Genomic DNA, 21,000 nt, shown 5'->3' on the forward strand with positions numbered 1-21,000 from the left:
GTCTGCCAGCAGAGAAGAGGGGGAAGGGCTGCCCTCACACCCGGCAACGTAGACGTAGACAACAGCAACCCGTGATGAAAAGTTTCCTTAAAAGCCAGAGTCTTTGAGCGAGCACAGAAGGAAGCAAACGCTGTTTCGCCTGTTGGGAGCCTGGGAGCCCCGAACCTGGGACCCAGCTCGCGGCTTAGCGCCCTCAAGCAAGCCCACTCCTCATCCCCTTCTGTTTCTCCTGCTCCCGGGGCGCGGCTAGACGGGGCGCCCTCCCGCGTCCGGGGCATGTGTGGCCTCCGCGGGCATGGCATCTGCGGTATTTGAGGGCACGTCGCTGGTGAATATGTTCGTGAGGGGCTGCTGGGTGAATGGCATCAGGAGACTGATCATCAACAGACGGGGCGACGAGGAGGAGTTCTTCGAGATCCGCACTGAGTGGTCTGACCGCAACGTGTTGTACTTGCACCGAAGCTACTCAGACCTGGGACGCCTCTTCCAGCGGCTCCGAGACTCTTTCCCCGAGGACCGACCCGAGCTGTCACGATCCCCGCTCCTGCAAGGTTGGTTGGAGACATCTCCCTTTCTCCCCTTTTCTGCCCTCGTCTGTGACTTGTCCACTTGACATACTTGGGAGGAGGGAGAAGGGAAGAGGGAAAAGCGATTTGGAAGGAGTGTTTATTAAGTGAAGCGCTTGAGAGATCGTTTTGAAAAATGTAATGAAGTGCCTGGAACACTGAAGGCGCTTAATAAATGCTTATTGACTGACCGTAGCCTGAAGTAAGGGGTGAGAAGGGGAAGAGGAAAGGTGAGGAAGTTAATGAAGTCGTAAATATTGCGTCTCTTCCTCCCTTGCTAAGGTGCCAAGAAAAGAAAAAAATAGAAAACGCCCGTTTCACGCTGCGCTACATCTATTGGGGTTGGCCTCATGCAGCTGGGGGTGGGGGGGGGAGGCAAGAAAGAAATGAAGGCTACCTGCTATTAATTAGTTGGAACTTGGAAGTGAACTTGGCCATACGTTGTCGTCACCGCTCTTCTCCTTAATATAGACTTATTATACTAGGGGATGTAGAACTGGAAGGGTCCTCAGAAGCCATGAAGTCCAGTCACTTAATTTTACAAATAAGGAAACTGAGGCCAAGAGGTTGTAACTTGCCTAAGGTCTCACAGATTGTTACAGTCAGAGTCAGGAAAGGGGACTGAGGAAAGTCCTGGGAGAAGAAAGTTAACGGTTTAAATGATAAGGAAAAGTTGAGATTTTCCCAAGAAACAGAGCATGACGATTAGATAACACGGTTCTATTTGTTGATTACTTCGTGACACAGGTTGGAGATTTGTTTATTTTAAGGTAGTGAGGGGAATGCAAGACATTTGCACCTAATTCTTATCCAAAGACAAGAACCCACCAAATCTAACATTTATTAAGCACCTACAATAAAGCATCACGTTCAACCCATGGTAGGTGTTTAATAAATATTTGCGGACAGAGCTGTCATGGTGAAGCAAGCATCGGTTCCTGTCCTCTGAAACAATGATTTTATTTACTCTGTCCCTCCATCCCCCCCCCTCGGCCCCCGCCCCCCACATGCAGCCCTATTAGGGAGGAGGGAGGAAGAATTAGGGGTTCTTGCTGAAGAAAACGAGTACATTGTTTCAGAAACGGCGGATTGACTACTGGCCAGGAGGGAGGTGAGGTGGCCCGGATCTGTTTTCTGTGGATCTCCAGGCTCCGAGTAGGAGATAATGAGGACAAGATAAATACTGTAAAGTTATCTGTAGGAATCTGTCATCTGTTCTGCTGCGTTACCGGAATAATTCCCCAGAGAGGCTTGGTTTATTGGCATCGGACTTTGGCTTCTCTCGATCAATCGATGACAAAACTCGTGATGCAAGATGCCACGCTGTCCTTTAGTAATTCAGCCCTGTGGGAGAGGGAGTAGAGGGAGGAGGGTTGGCTTCGTGTAGTAGCATATGTCCTGGCCCCAGCTCCTTGTCAAAACATGTGGATTTTATTAACTACTGCCACCTCCTTCTCTTGGACCCGTGACTGATGATCCTGGCTCCCCGGGAAGAGTTCTTGTCCTTAGAAAAATAGTTATTTTTCTTCCTAACCACCTAATCTGCGCCCCTTCCCACACTGCCCTTTGGGGTCAGAAGAGACTAGGTAGAAGAGAAGGAAGGGAGGATGGAGAAAAAGGGCAGGAGAGAGAAGAGAGAGATAGGAAGAAGGGAAAAATGGAGGAAATATGGAAGAGGAAAAGGAGGAGGGAAGCTGAGAAAAATGAAGAGAGAGAGTGGGGAGGAGAAGACTGGAATGGAAAGAAGGGAAGACAGGAAAGAGAGAAAGGAGACTGGAAAGAAGGCAAGGAGGGAATGGGGAAGGGGTATTAAAGGAGAGAGGAAAGAAAAGAGAGAAAGCAATGAAGCAGAAACGGAAACCAACCCTCGGATAGCCAGAGGGGATGACTTTTTGTAGCCAAGGGAATGGGAGCCTTATCACCTGCAAGAATCAGTGAAGTGGGGGAGGGTATCCCCAATCTTCTCTTGCTCTCCCTGCAAGAGAGAACACTATAGCAGATAGCATTTATATAGCACCTATTATGTGTCAGGCACCGTGCTAAGCACTTTACAACTGCTATGAAATTTTGATCTTAAAACAATGTTCTGAATAATATTTAACTTGAAGGACTCAGGCACATGTGACAAGGGAAAGTGAATTTGATGCAGCACATCAGTCTCTTGGGACAAACTCTTAATTTTCCTTTTCTGATATGGAGTGGTTTTGTTTGTTTGTTTGGTTTAAGTTATCCAGATAATTGAGGCAGCTAGGTGGTATGCCGGATAGAGCAAGGCAGACACTAACTAGCTGTTCCACCTTGGGCAAGTCACCTAACCTCTGTTTGCCTCAGTTTTCTCATCTGTAAAATGGAGAGAATAGTAGCACCTACCTACCAGGGCTGTTGTGAGTTTCAAAGGAGGTAATATTTGTAAAGCACCTGGAGCTATATAAAAGCCATTATTATTATTAGTCTTAGTTCAGAGATTTACTCTGACTTTATAGATACATCCTGACAAATGAAATCATTTGGGAGGGACTTCACAATCACCCCAGCAAGCTTCAGTTGCCTTGATTGTCTAAGCCTGGGACTCTAATCTGCTCTATCTATTTATGAAAGTTCTGGGGATAGTTTTGGATTATATCTTGATAATTTTTCTTGGCCTTCCTTTTTGGGTATATTTCCTTTTTTAACTTTGTAAATTAATGTCAAAGTGAGGAAATTTCAGATGAAGGAAAAATCTGATGATAGCAGATCACTGTTATGAAGAGTTCCAAGAGAATGGAACTTTTGAGCCTACTTCTGATTTTGAGCTTCAGAGGACAGTGAACAAAAACCATAACTGAAAGATAAACACGCTCACCTCTAACTACCACAATTTGGCTGGCAAGATGTGTTGCCTCATCAACCTTGGTTTGTAATAGTAAGCAGCATTTATATAGTTCCCACTATGTGCCAGGTGCTTTGTAAAGATTATTTCCTTTAATCCTCACAACAGCCCTTGAGAGATAGGTGCTATTCTTATTTTCCCCATTTTACAGCTGAGGAAATTGACACCAAGTAACTTGCCCATGACCATAGAGTTGGAGTCTTCCAGACTCCAGGCCCAGCACTCTATCCACTGCACCATCTACCCAGGCACCTTTTTCCAGAACAGAAGAGATATAGTAGTAAGGATGTCAGATTTGTCATTCATATGCCCTTGACCCTGCTGCCTTCAGGAAGTGTCTGGCCTGACAGATGCTGCTGCCTGTGTTTGCCTGTGTTATGTCCACAGTCAATCCTTTCCATGAAGACTATTAAAGAAAAGCAACCTGATAATAATCTCTTTGAGGGCAGCACTTCCTTATTTCTTGTTGTATCTTTGACTCCCAACACACTGCCCAGCATGTAGATCACATGAGATAATAAATATATTATCTTTACAATCTATATATTTATAAAGTCTCTCCATATGTGTGCTCACTGTTATTATTATTACTATTATTATTAGATGCTTAATAAATACTTGTCAACTGATCGGTAAGTCTTTATCCCAGAGTCCTTAAAGAATTGTGATCCTTATTGTAAAATAAAGAAAAGGGGCAGCTAGGTGGCACAATGGATGTCAGGAGGACCTGAGTTCAAATTTGACCTTGGTAGCTGTATGACCCTGGGCAAGTCATTTAACCTCTGTTGCCTCCCCTCCACCCCAAAAAAGAGGAAAAGATATTTTCCTCTATTTTAATCCTTTAAATTAGTGAGGAACAATGTCAAAATATAGGGAAAAGATTTTATTTTCTTTCTTTGATCCAGTGCTTCAAGAACTTTCATTTCATCAGTACAGGTACCCTTGCTACAGCAGAGACTCAGTAGACAATCTGATGGGTGGTGGGCCTCTCCTAGCTTTAGCTAGGCTGATCCTTAGCTAACCAACATACATACATTCAGTCTATTGCTGGGCAGCTTTTCAAGTGTGGTAGGACCCACTTCAGCTGCGCTCTGTCAGAGAGCCCAGGGTCACCTCAAAGCTACAAACAAGGCAAAGGGGAAAGGGAATAAAAATTGTGTATGTGAAAAGAAAGATTTCACTTCCTTTGTATATAACTTAATCTTTACTTAACAAGGTCTAGATATAGACTTGACTTGAAGGAACTTCTGATAGAAACTAGTTCGGCCCCCAATTTTACAAATGAGTAGACTGAGGCCTAGGGAAGCTGTGTGCTAACAAAGCTAGTTAGTTATTGGCAGTTAAAGTTTCTGATTCAGGGCTCTTTGTTCTGTGTAACATTGACTGTCAATCCAAACTGTAACACACAAAAGATGTATGTGTTGTAATGAAAATTCATATTTGTTTTCAGTACTGTTTTTCATAAGGCTCCATTGGCTTAAATTTATTGAAATAATTTCTGTACTGTGTTTATATTTGCCCTCTAGTATAATGAAAAATCTTCAAAGCTTTAAGAGAAAAAATGCTGGTTGGTTTCAGAATTGAAATTGGCAGTAAGCTGTAAGCTCCTAGAGATGTGTGATTGAACACCCTCAGAGCAGTGTGATCACCTTGGCTCCTCTACACATTTTAAAATTTACATATAATTAAAGGGCTGTGGAGTCTAATTCAGTCCCCTGCAGTACTAGAGCTGAGCATGGGAGAGAATGTTTACATGGGAACTGGAAGAGAATGCTGTCTATCCCATTGTCTACACTCTATGGAGTTATTCTTGGCTGCCATGATATGCCATGATGTCTGGAACAGAGTACAAAGGCATATAAAAAATTCACAAGACCCAGGGTGGCCATAGATATAGGTATTGACAGAGGACTTAGGAACCCATACTCTTTGGGGGTGCAATTACTGCACAAAGTATTACCACTTGGGGAGAACCATGTGACTAGACTCTTTGACCTCATGGCCTCTTTCTGAGTTTTTGGTATTGTTCTCTTTTTCTCCATTTTTTGATCTGGTGTCTTATTCAGTCATTCTAGTTGTCCCTCCTAACTCATCTCTGTTATCTATGCTAGGAAACTTTGACAATTTGACTCTATAGTAACTTTCCCCTGGCCCAGTCTTCACTTTGATAAAATATTAAAATATTCTCTCCTCAGAGATCATTTTGGTCTTCTCTTATAAAGCATCTCTTTCTAGCTTTAACCTCAATCATCCTTGTCATTACTTGATGGAATGACACTTTGATTATGGTTTAATTGAATTAAATAGGCTAGCCTTGTTCTTAATTTCATAACTCTCCATGTACATTGCCCTCCCCACTCCCTATTCATAGATCATATATTGTTCTTCTTTTGGTAAGTCAGCGCAACAATTCACAATTTTCATGACAGATAGGTAGTGCAGTAGACAGAGTACTGGCCTTGGAGTAAAAAAAGACAGGAGGTTGAGTCCTGTCCCAGGCACTTACTACCTGTGTGGCTATGAGAATGTGGACAAGTGTGTACATTCATAGACAAGTCACTTAGTTTCCTTCAGCTCGTTTTCTTATCTGTAAAATAGGGCTGATAATAACTTCTACTTTACAGGGTTATTGTGAGGATCAAATGAGATTATATCATATTGTAAGATAATATGATTATGTTATACTATAGTATATTACATTGTGTTATGTTATACTATATTTTCCTATATTAATTATATTATATTTAGTGAAGGCACGTTGTAAACCTTAAAATGTACCATATAAATAGTAGCTGTTATAAGTTATAGGTATATACTATAGTTACATATTATAGGTACATATTATAAAGTATATATTATGTAGGGATATATTATAAGTTTTTACAAGTATGTATAAGTATTAGGTAGGTATTATATAGGTATATATAAGCATTACAGGTATGTATAATTATACCATTTATCACTTGATAGGACTTGATAGAACCTATCACCAAATCAGTGAAATCACTATTCTGAATTTAGGTTATGACCTGAGCCCAACCTATTAGTCAGGAAATCAGTTCCTTCCTCCACACAACTACTTATGTGACAGCGGTCAAATTACTTGATCTATTGGTGCCTGAGGCAATTCGCTGAGAGTATACATCACAGATTTTACATTTGTTTCCATACCAAGTGTTCCCCAAAAGTGAGGTTACAAGTGTAGGCTAGGCAGTCAATCAATCAAGGATTTATTAATCACCTCCTCTGTGCCATGAACTGGGGATGCAAATACAAAAATGAGATAGTCTTTCCCTTAGTAGTCTTACATTTGTCTAGGGGAATACACCATGTTCACAGATAGGTAAGTGTATGTGTCTATGAATATGCACACATAGATAGATGGAGAGTACCAACAGCTAGAGTAATTAAGAAAAATCTCTTGAAAGAAATAGAATTTGTGCTAAGCCTTGAAGGGCATGAAGGAGACCACCATACAAATGCAGAATTGCTCTGGTAAAGGCACAGAGTTGGAAGATGGAATGCCATATAAGGGGAGCAAAGAGGCCAGTTTGACTGGAGCACAGAATTCACAAGGACAGGAAATAGTGTGTGATCAGCCTGGGTTAGATAGATTGGAGTCAGATTATGAACGGCTTTTAATGCTAAATAAGAGTTCATATTTCATCATAAAGGCAAGGAGAGTGCCCCAGAAACTTCTTCAGCAGAAAAGTGAAATAGTTACACTGGTGCTTTAGGAATAGCAGTCTGGTAGTTATGTGGAGGATGAATTGGAGGGTGATGGAAAGGAGCATTGGTTACAGGGAGACCGATTAGCGAGCTATTGTAGTAGTCCATGTGAGTGATGGAAAGGACTTGAATTATAGGGTGGTTTTGATATGAGTAGAGAGAAGGGGATGTTGTGAGATAGGAAGGAGGTAGAATTGACAGGTAATTGGATAGTAGGAGCGAGTGAATGAAGACTTGAGAATGACTCCCAGGTTACAGCTGGTGGATGACAGGAAGAATGGTGGTGTCTCTGATAGAAATAGGAAAGGATGGATTTAGGGAGGAGAGATAAGTTCTCTTTTGGACATGTCTTTGAGGTGCCTAAGGAACATTCAGGTGGAAATGTCAAGCAGACAGTTGGAAATTGAGGACTGGAGTTTAGGAGAGAGATGAGGACCAATAATAAGATAGAGACAGAAAGGATGGATTATAAAGCAGATCAATGTACATTTTAGGTAGGTCAAAAGTTGTGGGATTGTTTTTAGTTTTCTGGTAATGGGGACTGCATCTCATTTATGCTAAAGAGGGAAAAGGGGATGTGTGGAGGAGATGGAATGTTTTTTGTTGCTTTCTCATTGAAGAGAAAAAAAAATTTTTGGCCAAGACAGCAGATTCTTAGCCATGGTAGTTTGCTTCCTCTCAGTGCAAACAGCTGAAAAAGGGGCAGAGTCATATTTAACTGCTCTTTGTAGCTGCCCAAATATAGTCCAGATGAATTATCAAAACTATTCTTTACTCAGCCCCCATCAATTTACAGTATGAATTAACAATGGTAAAAATGCTTTAAGATTTACAAACATTTTTATATAGACTGTCTCATTTGATTTTTCACAGTATCCCTGTTAGAGCCATTGTTAGTCCCATTTTACAGATGAGGAAAACTGAGACTCAACAAAGTTAAATGGTGCCTGTGGACGGATAGTTAATATGTACCAGAGATGGGATTTTAATTCAGGCCTCACCTTACTCCAGAGTCAATGCTTTCCATTACACCAGAGTGCCTCTCAGAACAGCTTCATATTCTGATATTCACAGGGTATCCTGGAGCGTAAGGATGCTGCCTTCTGCCCTTCTCTTCCTCTCCTATCCTGCCCCTAGCTCTTCAGAGATATAACTCTTAACCCATAGCCAACATTTGCATAGCGCTTTAAATTTTGCAAGATGTTTTACATATATTACTGCATATATTGGTAAATATATTGCATATATTTTTGATCCTCAGATAACCTTGTGAAGTAGGTGCTGTTATTATCTCCATTTTACAAGTGAGGAAACTGAGGCAGACAGGTTCACTTGCCCAGGATCAGTCACACAGTTAGTAAGTGTCTAGAGTTGGGATTTGAACTCAGATTTTTTTTGACTCCAAATCACTCTATCTTCTGTTCCTTGGATTGTAAACACTTCAGAACCCAAATTCAATTTTCGCTTTTAATGGCAGCCTACCAATCATTCTACTAAGGGCTTATTATGATTTAATTCTGGTTACTTACTGATTTTATGATTTTTCTAGCTGTTCTTGAATCTTTTACATATTTCATAAAAGTTCTTTGCTTGTGGCTGAACCAGCAACTCTAATACTTTTTACCCAGGTGACATAGGGACAGTATTGCTATTCATAGTTTGATGCCTTCTTTTGTCCAGGATTACCCTTCCAGAATCAACATGTACATATCCTGAGAAATAACCTGGTCTGAACCATTGTCCCCAGTATAACTGTTGCTCTTTTTTCTTCCCATTTTCTTTGTCCTCTTCTCTCTTCCACTTGATCTTTCTCTTGTCATTTTCCTCATATCTTTGCTGTGCTGCCTTCCCCCTATACTAAGTTGTTTTTTGTTTTGTTTTGTTTTGCTTTTTGGTGAGGCAATTGGGGTTAAGTGACTTGCCCAGGGTCACACAGCTAATAAGTGTCAAATGTCTGAGGCTGGATTTGAATTAAGGTCCTCCTGACTCCAAGGTCAGAGCTCTATCCACTGCGCCATCTAGCTGCCCCCCTATATTAAGCTTATTTCTTATTTCTCCTTTGCTCTCTCCAGCTGAAAGTGATTTGTCCTTTCCCTCAATTCCTTGTAGAGCACTTTGCTTAAATTTCTCTTCACATACTCCCTTGTATCTTATTTATGTTCCAGTTAGATTCCCACATTAGATTGTAAACTCCTTGTGGGCAGGGCAATGACTTCCCATCCTCCCCATCTTCGTAGCCCCTAAGCCTGGAGGAGAGCTTTCACATAGTAGACATTTAATAGGTAGTGAATTTTTTCTTTTTTGAATTCTTAAAGCACATTCCTGAATTTGTGATCAACTAAAGCTGGCCTATTAGACATTCCAGGCCACCTATTGGAGCAAAATATAAATTTTAATTTCAGATAAATTTCATAGCCCAAGAGGGAGTGGATTAAGAAATTTGTATAAGGCTGCCCTGAAGAGTTCAGGACAAGACAGGTAGTCATACTTCTCTAAAACAGAGTTAATAGTAGTACTTACTTCAGAGAGCTGTCATGAGGATCAGATATGTTGTTTATAAAGTTCTCCACATTCCTTAAAGGGTCTCATAAATGCCATCTAGTATCATCACCACTGTTATGATTATTATGTGTGTGACTCTGGCGGGGCTTTGGCTGTAACTAGGATTAAAGACAGAGGTATCCATTTCTTTTGTTTCTGCCTGTCTTATTTAACATACCTCCACATAAGTGATTTTTGTTTGACTGATTTTGTGTGCAGATAGAAGTCAAAGTCAAATCAACAAACATTTATTAAGCACCTCCTGTGTGCTGGGCACTTTGCTAAGTGCTGGGTATACAAAGGTATAAAACAGTTCCTGCCCTCAAGGAAGTCACAATTACGTGGAGAAGACAACATGTAAACCACTTTACAAGTAAGATGTAAATAGGATAAATTGGAGATACTCTCAGAGGGAAGACACTGACAGGGAATAGGGAAAGATTTCTTGTAGAAGCTAAGACTTGAAGGAAGTAAAGAGGAGCCAGAAGGTGGAGATGTGGAGGAAGAGCATTCCAGGCATGGGAGATGGACTGTCTTGTGGGAAGAACAGTAAAGAGGCCAGTGTCACTGGAACAGAGTACATGGCAATGAAGTAAGGTGTTAGAAGACTGGATAAGTAGGAAAGGGGCCAAGTTTTGAAGAACTTTAAGAGCCAAACAGGATTTTGTATTTGTTCTTGGAGGTGATCAGGATCCTCTAGAATTTATTGAATAGGAGTGTGACATGGTCAGACTTGAACTTTTAGAGGATCCCTTTGATAGCTAAGTAGAGGGTGAAGTGTAGCACCACAGGTAGATTTTAAACTAATGGTAGCAATTAAAACAAATAAAACTTAAGCAATTTCCTAACTTCTCAATGGATTTCATCTTGGAGCTTGGTAAGTGCATATACAAATTGCTCGAGAGTATGGGGAGAGGCAGACGGTAGGTTACAGTCTCTTGGCTTGCATGCTGTCATCAATAATCGACATCCCTGTGTTCTCCTCCTAAAGCCAGAAGGGAGTTGGTTTTGTGGAGGGCATTCTGTGGGAGCCGCAGCTGTCTCTGTGCTGGGAAGACACCAATAAATACACTGCTTCCATTGTGCCTCTTTCTCATTGTTGACAGTGTCAACAGTTCATTAATGGGAGCTTGCCAGAGCATCTGGGAAACAATGAGCACAGCTCTTCGTTATCAGTCATTCTGCCCAGTTATCTAACCGAAATCACAGTTTTATTTGTCTTTGTATTTATCTTTGACTTCCTACCGGGAACCCCCTTTTTCATTTCCGAATTGGTGCCCCTGGAAAGATAACAGCCTCCTGCTCCCCCAATTACCAGCTCCTTTTAACCGAGCTCTTTCACCGATAATATTGCTGGTCTGTGAAACAAACCAAAAAGAGTCAGAGACTCTTCCTTCCATCCATTCTTTTTTGTACTGGCTGGAGGCTGCATTAATCACAATGGCAGTTGAGATTGAGCGGAAATGTCACTTCCGAGCAAATGAACCATGTGCCTGTTATAATTTTCTCTAGAATAGACAACTTCCCTCCCATCCTTTCATTTTTCTTCTCTGTGCTTTCAAATACATGGTCGCTGACAGAGTTTCCACATCAATTATACTGGTTTGGGCTACCCATTTCTACTCCAGTTTAGAGTTTCCTTTAAGCAAAATAAGTGCTTTTGAAGTTTTGGTTTTTGTTTTTTTTTGGTACAAGAGTTATTTCTGGATAAATTGCTGATATTATCCCCCCATCCCCAATCGCCAATTTCTCCCATATAACCAAGGGAAAGAGGCCAGAGAAAAGCTTCATTATCTATCTGCTCTTCTGACCTTTACTGGTTTTTAATAGCTGTTTCCTTTTGGTGAACTTTTCATTTCATTCATGCTATTCTCTTTGTATATATTCCACTTATTATTCTGGGCATCATTTCATACAGATCTTCTCATGTTTCTCTGAATTCCTCAAATTCATCATTTCCTAATGTACCATGAATTCATTGTATTTGTATACTGTTTATTCTGCAAGTCCATGTTCTTCTAGCCCCCTACTTTTGTTTTCAGTTCTTTGCTACTACAGAAAGAGGTGCTGAGAATGTTTCTGTTACATATTGGAACTTTCTTTCTGTTTCTGACCTCCATGAGATATATGCTTTAGCAGATTTTCGTAGTTCAGTATATGAGCTTTTTCTCATATACTTCTAAATTGTTTTCCAAAATAATTGGATTAATTTGCATTAAGACACCAAGATATCTTCATATACTTCCCCCCCCCCCCCACCCTACAGGTTAGTTTTAAATATACTAGGCTCTCATTATATATTATTGATGTGTTCCCTGGATTCAGGGCATCAGCCTAAGACAAGTGTGGAGGCTGTAGGTTCCCTCCCCCTAGCCTAAGACCTTAGGATTCTGTCATCAGAGCAGAAAAAAGTCTTGTTGCAGTAAGGACAGAAAGAGTTCTTCCTAAATAAATCCATCCTAGAACTAGAGACAAAATAGTAGAGTAGTTAAGAGTGTTAAGTCAGGAAGACCTGGGTTCAAATCCAACCTTTAACATTTACTAACTGTGTGATCTTGGACACTTAGAGCCTCATTTTTCTCTTTTTTATTTCTGCTTAATAGTATTTTATTTTTTTCCAATTACATTCACTTTTTTGTGTCTCAGTTTATTTTAATTTCAATCATGACATGTTAAGAAATAATTGTTAATCAATTGACTACCCCTATATAACAATTCTAATGTTTCCTTAAACATAGCTGACCCTAACCTCTCCTAGGACAAAAGAAAATATATGGAAAAATGATACATGTACTACTTTTCACTCTGTGGAAGCAAAACCCTATTTAGAGATGAAAACTTCAGAGGGATAGAATCCTTTTACACATAGACAATTTCTATCTCTTTCATCAGTTCCTTTGTTTTATCTTTTTTTTGTGTGCTCTGGACTTGTTATTTAATTGTTGCATGGAACTCCTGGTGAGAAAACTCCCTGTATCAATGTAAATCAGCAACTGTTCTGCATTTTATAATCTTAGAGTTTGCTGGAATACTGATCAAAGAATAAAAAAAAAGTATTTGTAATATGAAAATTCCTGTAAGTATTCTGCTTTTTAAAAATATTTATTTATTTTTAGTTTTCAAAGTTTGCTTTTATAAGATTTTGAGTTCTAAATTCCCCCCCTTCACTCCCCCCCTACAACAGTATGCAATCTGATATAGATTATACATATGTGATCATATTAAACATATTTTTGTATTAGTCACAACATTCACTTCCATAAGATTTTGAGTTCCCAAGTTTTTTCTCCCTCTCTTTGTTCTCTCCCCTCCTCCTTTTCCGAGATGGCAAGCAATAAAATAGGCTATACGTGTACAATCATATTTAAACATATTGCCACATTAGTCATGTTGTGAAAGGAGAATCAGAACAAAAGGGAAAAACCACAAGAAAGAAAAAAAAAAGAAAATAGTATGCTTTAATCTGCATACAGACTCCATAGTTCTTTCTCTGGCTATGGATAGCATTTTCCATCATGAGTCTTTTGGAATTGTCTTGGATCATTGTATTGCTGAGAAGAGGCAAGCCTATCAAAGTTGATTATAGCACAGTGTGGCTGTTACTGTGTAGGGTGTTCTCTTGGTTCTGCTCACTTCACTCAGCATCAGTTCATGTAAGTCTTTCCAGGTTTATCTGAAGTCCGCCTGCTCATCATTTCTTATAGGACAATAGTATTCCATTACATTCATATACCACAACTTGTTCAGCCATTCCCCAATTGATGGAGCTTCACTTTACTCATCTGTAGAATGAGGGGGTTGGACTCTGCCTTCTAAGGTCCTGAAGAGCTCTTGATCTATGACTCTCTAACCTCAGGGAGGACTTGAGTAAATAAAACAATAAGGAACAGACCTTCCTTTTCTAAAGTGATTCTTAGACACTTGTGAGAACAGACACTTCTCTGAATCAGAGCTGGTAAGTGTAGCTTGAGAGATCCCTGCCACTAGAGAAATAGGCTGCTGGCAGGATGGAGCAAGAGGAAGGTGATAATTTAAGAGGATTTTTAGCAGTCTGTCTAAACCAGAGCACATGTATCTCCGAATCCCTAACACTTTTGTCATTGTTCAGTTGTTTTAGCTGTGTCTGACTCTTCATGACCCCATTTTGGGTTGGCTTTTTTTTTTTTTGACAGACATTTCCTTCTCCAGCTCATTTTACAGATGAGAAAACTGAGGTAAACGGGATTAAGTGACTTGCCAGGGTCACACAGCTAGTTGGTGTCTGAGGCTGGATTTGAAATCATGAAGAGGGTCCTTCAACATATTTCAGTCTTTCCTGTGTGAGACAACATGAGCAGTGCTCCTTCCTAGACACTATACTATAGGGCAAATGTTGTTGGATGTCAGAATAATGAGTTCTACAAGATATTGAAATAGGGAAACCCACTTTGGATTGGAGGCACTCACCAGCAAGACTCTTTGGATCTAAGGAATCTAGATCTTCCGTTTTCAAGCCTAGCATGGGATTACACATTTGGTTCTTTCCTTATAATTCAGTCTAATTCTCTTAGGGCAGAGAGGTGAAATCATCTTTAGGTTCTTGAATCTCTTGAATATGACCCCTTTTCTCCTCTGATACTGCCATCACCATGGTACAAGTCCTCATCACCTCACACCTGGATTATTGCTATAACTTGCTGTTGGGTCTGTCTGACTCAAGTCTCTCCCCACTCCATTCAGTCACTAAAATGATTATTGTAGACTACAGGCTTGACCATGTCATACACACCCCCCCCCCCCACCCCCTACTCCTCACTCAATAAACTCCAGTGGTTCCCTGTCCTCTCTAGGATCAAGTATAAAATCATCTGTTTGACATTTGAAGCATTTCACAACCTAGCCCCTTTCCTACCTTTCCGTCTTCTTATACCTTACTCTTTAATCCAGTGACATTGGCCTTCTGGCTATTCCATGAACAAGACACTCCATCTCTCAAGTTGGGAATTTTCTCTGCCCATCCCTCCATCATGGAATGCTTTCCTTCCTCATCTCTACCTACTGCCTTCTCTAGTTTCCTTTAAGTCCAAACTAAAATACTATCTTCTACAGGAAGCATTTCCCAAAACCTCTTTAATACTAGTGTCTTTTCTCTCTTAATTATTTCCCATCTTTTCCTGCATACAGCTTGCCAGTGCAAGCTTTTTGTCTCTCTAGTTAGATTGTGAATTCTTTGAGGGCAGGGACTGCCTTTTGCTTCTTTTTCCAGCCTTAGTGCTTAGCACAGTGCCGGAACATAGTAGGTAATTAATAAATATTTATTGACTGAATTACTGACAGATTTGTCTAAGGATGAGAGACTTGGTAAATATGTCTTTGTCATGCTTTTACCTAATCAGGAAATTTTCTTCATTTTATTGGCCCTAAAGCATAAGTTGTTAGTGCCCCAGGTTCTTGGAAGGAGAGAATTAGGCTGATCGTCAGGTAATTTTCCTTAAAATCTTGTGCTTCTGATCTTGTACTGTCTTGTAAAAATTAACTAAAGATCGTTAGATCAATTTTCCCTTCATTTACCCATAGTAGCAGAGGCCAGTGAATGCAGAATATAAATAATTTTAATCTCTTAGCACTTTGGAAAATGTTCTGTCCAGTTAAATCTATTGCATAATTCTTTTCAGTTAAGGCTTTTGAATAAACCTACCTTTAATTAATTTTCTCTAGGTTGAACAAAATATTGAAGCTGTTTAGTAAGATATATTTTAGTCATCAGTCATCTTTAGAATGAAGCAAAGACTCATAATATTTTGACAGGATCCAAGTGAGAGCTGAGAATAGGGTGCCCAGTGAATACCTAGCATTATTTTAAAATGAAGACTGGCCTGTTTTAATGATATTCACAAGTGTTTAACTCTCAACATCAGTTCTCTTTTATTTTGTAGAGAATTCAAAAGTGAATAAGGGACATTTAATAGGGGATACCGTAGGGAAAAAAATCAGTGAAGAGAAAATAGGGTAAGGAGTATTGAACTTGGAGGAGGAACACCTGCCTTCAAGTCCACTCAGATCTGTTTCCTTATCTGTAAAGCAAAGGGGTTGAACTAGATGCCTTTTGAGGCCCCTTCGAACCCTGAATGCTGTGTATTTAACTTTTTTTTTCGTATTTTAAAGTTTTCTCATCTGGAACAAAGGGATAAGGAACAAAGGAATTGGGTCTGTGATTTTGTTTTCATTAGTTTGTTGTTATTGTTGTTCAATAGTTTTCAGTTGTGTCCAACTCTTTGTGACCCCATTTGGGGTTTTCTTGGCAAAGATACTGGAGTTGTTTGCCATCTCTTTCTCCAGCTCATTTTACAGATGAGGAAACTGAGGCAAATAGAGTTAAGTGACTTGCCCAGGGTCACCCAGCTAGTAAGTCTCTGAGGCCAGATTTGAACTCAGGTCTTCCTGACTTCAGGTCTGGTTCTCTATCCACTGTGCTTCCTACATGCTCCATAATATAGATATTTCCACTGGTATAGACATGGAATTGCAGAATGAAGAAAATCCCTTTCTCAATGCACATCGATATATTCTTTCTTGCTTAGAGCAGAGAGGCTGTGACTTGCCCATGCTCATGTAGTTAGTATGTGTCAGAGGCAACATTTGTAATATGTTCATTATTTACTTCCTAAGAAAGTGTAAATACTTTGTAAATAAGGTTATAATATTATTATCAGCAAGTTATGTTGATCTCATTCTTGCACATGAAGGTAAGTGGTCCTCTTCCCTTGAGGAAACAGCTTTAGAGATGAGAAGAACATATGCATTATGTCTTTCTAAAGAGCGACTGCCTATCTTACCAAAAAAACTTATTTTAATACAACTCCCCCTCCCCATGCATAGATGTAGCCTAAATTTGAGTCTATTGTATACTGCCCTCAGCCCACTTCAAGAATATTCCTGTCTTTCTCGTATGTTTCCTATCTCTTCTCTCAAGATGTGTTTGTGGTCCTCTCACCAAATTTTGCCTATATGTGCAGGGCTTATCTTTTTTTTTGTGGGGGGGGGGTTCCTAGGTAGGAAAGACCATACCCATCATGTCTGGAGGAAGGTAGAAAAGAAATTCAAATTATCTTAAAACAAACAAACAAACAAAAAATCCTTAGATGCTTCATGGATCTGTGATTTCATCAATAATAATTGTAAAGTGTTCAGCATAGTGCCTGGCACCTGCTGATGGCAAGCAATCTGTTCTTGCCCACCCTTTTGTCCACGTCCTCCTGTGAACCAAGTCCCAGGGAGTTCACTCAGTGTTCTGAAGAGCCATCTTCTAAATCACTTGACATTGTGTGGATTCCAATGGTGCCACCCCTCATTCTTGCTGTAGAATTCCTTGCCTTTTTTTCTTACTCATATTTTTCCAGTGATGTTGAGGCATTAGAAAGAGAGTTGGACTTGGAGTCAGGAAGCCTTCACTTGAGTATTGACTCTGCTGCTAATTACTTAAGTTCTCTGGGTTTCATTGGATGAGATAAATCTCACAGTTCTTCATTCCATTTCTGTTAAGTTCTTCATGTGTAATATGTTGTAGCCTGCTCAAGAATATCATGTGCCTCTGGTGCCCTCTGAGTGACCTTCAACTTAAATTCTTTAGAAATGACGAACCAAAAACCAGCAAAACACAAAACTTCAAAAATGGGGGTGAGCGTGATTGCTATTTTGCAAGGATCATTATTAACTGAATTGGTATAGTAGATGTTGTTGTTCAGTTGTGTCTGACTCTTCATGACCCCATTTGGGGTTTTCTTGACAGAGATATTAGAGTTGTTTGTTATTTTCTTCTCCAGCTCATTTTACAGATGAAGAAACTGAGGGAAACAAGGTTAAATGACTTGCCCAGAGTCATACAGCTAGTAAGTGTCTGAGGCTAGATTTGAACTCAGAAAGATGATTCTTCCTGACTTCAGTCCTGGCACTCTATCTACTGTGACACCTTCTGAATAAGTAATACTATGACAAGTAATATATATGTGTGTGTGAATATACATACATACACATACATGTGATATATAATATAGTATGGCAATATAGTAGATATGTGTATGTGTATACATACATATATATATATATACAAACATATATTATGCATTCATTAATATGGGGAACTCAAGCTGAGTCACTTCCCTCTACCAACTCAGGCCAGCATTGGCTCTGCAAATTATAAGTTTAGACCTAGGCATTTGGAGGGTTAATGGCTTGCCCAGAGTCACATTGTTAAGATGTGGAGTAGGAATAGAGAGCTGAACTTGGAGCCAGAAGATTGAATCTTACCTTGGATACTTACTAGCTGTGTGACCCAGGTCAGGGCAAGTCACTTAACCTCTTTTAAAAAGCCTCAGTTTCCTCACCTGTAAAATAGAAGTAAAATGAGATAATATCTGTATAGAGCTTTGCAAACCTTGGAGCTTTATATAGATTTTTTTGTTGTTGTTGTTCATTCATATCTGAGTCTTCATGATCCCATTTGGGGTTTTCTTGGCAAAGACACAGGAGTGGTTTGCCATTTCCTTCTTGAGATCATTTTATAGATGAAGAAACAAATAGGGTTAAGTGACTTGCCCATGGTCACACAGCTAATAAGTGTCCAAGGCCAGATTTGAACCCAAGAAGAGTCTTCCTGACTCCAGGCCCAGCACACTATCCACTGTGCCACCTAGCTGCCCATGTAGATGGTAGCTGTTAATTTGTGTCAGTGGTAGGTCTTGGACCCAGGTCTTCCGAAAGCTCAGCACAGTGCCTGGCATGCTGGTCCAGACTTGACTCCATGCCTCCAAGGCCAAACCCCTATCCAGTAAGCCACACTTCTGCCTCTGCACAAATCTTCCTAAGCAACAGAACTTCACTAGTATTTGGGAGTGTTCCCAATTCTTCTTCCACCCCTGTGAAAGATTGCCTAATTGTGCCAGTGTGGATTCAGCCTCCCTGGCAAGGACTACAGCCAGTTTTTCCTGGGGAGTTAGCTCAGGCCTTCAGTGGGAAGTTTGACTGTAACTAACACAGAAGCAAGGCAAAGGGAGCTAGCTGTGCGGGGATCTGTTACCCAGGCACTCCAGAGCTAAGATCAGTTTTGTTTGAGTGTATTGGTTTCCAAGCTGTAAGACTGCTTGTTCCCAAACCATCATTTAGTGCCTTCACTTCCTAAAACCCAAACAATACAGGTAGGTGTAGCCTAGGTTCATAAACAGGCAAATTAGGCAGTAATCAGAGAGAATTTAAAATAGGATACATGTGCACATTAATCGAAGGCCATGCCCATTGCACCCAAAGAAATCGCCCAACCTCTTCCACTCAACCATAAAATAACAGAAATCAGTGAAGTCAAACCAACTAAAGGAATGATTGGGATTGATCGTCCATGATACTTTCTATTTCTGTAGTTTACTGATTATTAATAGAACGAAAGGCTGTCTAATAGTTTAATACTAGAGTTGTCCATTGTATTTGATCTGAGTTTTATTTAAATTATCATAATCATTGCAAATATTGTTCTTTTGGTCCTTCTTTCTTTGCACTGCATCATGTTATGCCTGTCTACCTATGTGGCTCTGGGTTTTTCATAGTCATCATTACTTACATTCAATAATATTCCATTGCATTCAAATACCACATGTGGAAGGGCATTGAGGTGGTGCCCAGATAACTGGGCTTGGAACCAGGAAGACTCATCTTTCTGAGTTCAAATCTGGTCTCAGACACTTAACTAGCAGTGTGACCCTGGGCAAGTTACTTCACCCTGTTTGCTTCAGTTTCCTCATCTGTAAAATGAGCTGGAGAAGGAAACAACAAACCACTCCAGTATCTTTGCCAAGAAAACCCTAAATGGGTCACAAAGAGTTGGACACAACTCAACAACAACAAACAACATTTGGTTCAGCAGTTCCCCAATGTTGGGCACAAAGTTCACTTCCAACTTTTTATTATGACACATAATGCTTCTTTGGAGATTTTTGTACATATGAGTCCTTTATTGCTATTACTAATCTGCCCGGGTTGAAAACCCAGTGCCTTCTATACATCATAAATTATAATCTCTTCTTTTTTCCTGTTAAGCCAAGCTAAGTCAACAAACATTTATTAAATACCTCCTATGTTCAAAGAGGATGGAACAATGAATAGAGCACTGGTCCTGGAGTCAGAAAGACCTAAGTTGAAATCCTGCCTCAGACACTTATTAGCTCTGTGACCCTGGGCAAGTCACTTAAACTGTTTGCCTTATTTTCTTCAACTGTAAAATGGGGATAATAATAACACCTACCTCCCAAGTTTGTTGTGAGGACCAAATGAAACAGTGTTTATAGAGCACTTAGCACAGTACCTGGCATATAATAAACAGATGCTTAATTAATGGGTAGCTAGGTGATGCAGTGAATAGAGTACTGGGCCTGAAGTCAGGAAGACTCATCTTCCCAAGTTCCAATGTGGCTTCAGATACTGTTATTAACTATATGCCTCTAGGCAAGTCACTTAACCCTGTTTGCCTCAGTTTCCTCCTCAGTAAAATGAGTTAGAGAAGGAAATGGCAAATGACTTCAGTATATTTACCAAGAAAACCCCAAAACGTAGTCACAAAGAGTTGGACACAACTGAAATGACTGATAAACAATAAAGGCAGCTAGGTGGTGTAGTGGATGGAGTGCTGGTCCTGGAGTCAGGAAAACCTGAGTTCAAATCCAGCCTCTGATGTTTAATTTCTGTGTGACCCTGGACAAATCACTTAATCCTTGTTTGCTTCAGTTTCCACATCTATAAAATGGGGATAATAATGGTACCTACCTCTCAAGATTGTTGTGAAGATCAAATGAGATAATTATGAAATGTTTAATATAGTGCCTGGCATATAGTAAGTGTTACATAAATATTGGCTATTATTATTATTTTTTCCTTCCCTTCACCCCTCTGTGACAGATAAGTATATTTGTAATAGAAAATTCAAGACTGAGATAATAGTAGCAAAAATTAGACAGTATGCTAAACTGTCCCCCCTCAGCCCTGTCTCCTGGATTCTTTGACTTCCTTCAAGTCTCAGCTAAAATCTCACCTGCTGCAAGAGGCCTCTCCCTGTTTTGTTTTGTTTTTGTTTTTTGCCTCTCTTTGAATTCTGAAGATGGAACAGCCAGTGCAAGGAAGTGGAGCAGGGAGATGTAATATCTATAGTAGGAGCAGTGAAGAAAATGTACTGGTTAATTTTTATTTATCAGACTGTATGAGAAAACTTAATCTGCCACTGCTGATGAATATACAACTTAGAGGGTTGACTCTGATATTGAAAGATTAAGTGAC

The 21,000-nt window shown here is 40.0% G+C and overlaps 1 protein-coding gene across 1 annotated transcript in view; it reads left to right on the top strand.

Annotated features, from left to right (window-relative positions):
- Window positions 1-273: 273 nt before the first annotated feature.
- Window positions 274-21,000, top strand: part of PXDC1 (PX domain containing 1) — a 56,188-nt gene continuing 35,461 nt past the window's right edge. Inside the window, exon 1 of the mRNA XM_027839376.1 lies at window positions 274-551. Within this exon, the coding sequence (XP_027695177.1) occupies window positions 296-551 (256 nt within the window). The 5' untranslated portion in view covers window positions 274-295. The remainder of the gene's footprint in view (window positions 552-21,000) is intronic.

This window comes from Vombatus ursinus, unplaced genomic scaffold (genome assembly GCF_900497805.2).
Source record: "Vombatus ursinus unplaced genomic scaffold, bare-nosed wombat genome assembly UNPS02000577.1, whole genome shotgun sequence".
In the NCBI taxonomy this organism is placed as follows: Eukaryota; Metazoa; Chordata; class Mammalia; order Diprotodontia; family Vombatidae; genus Vombatus; species Vombatus ursinus.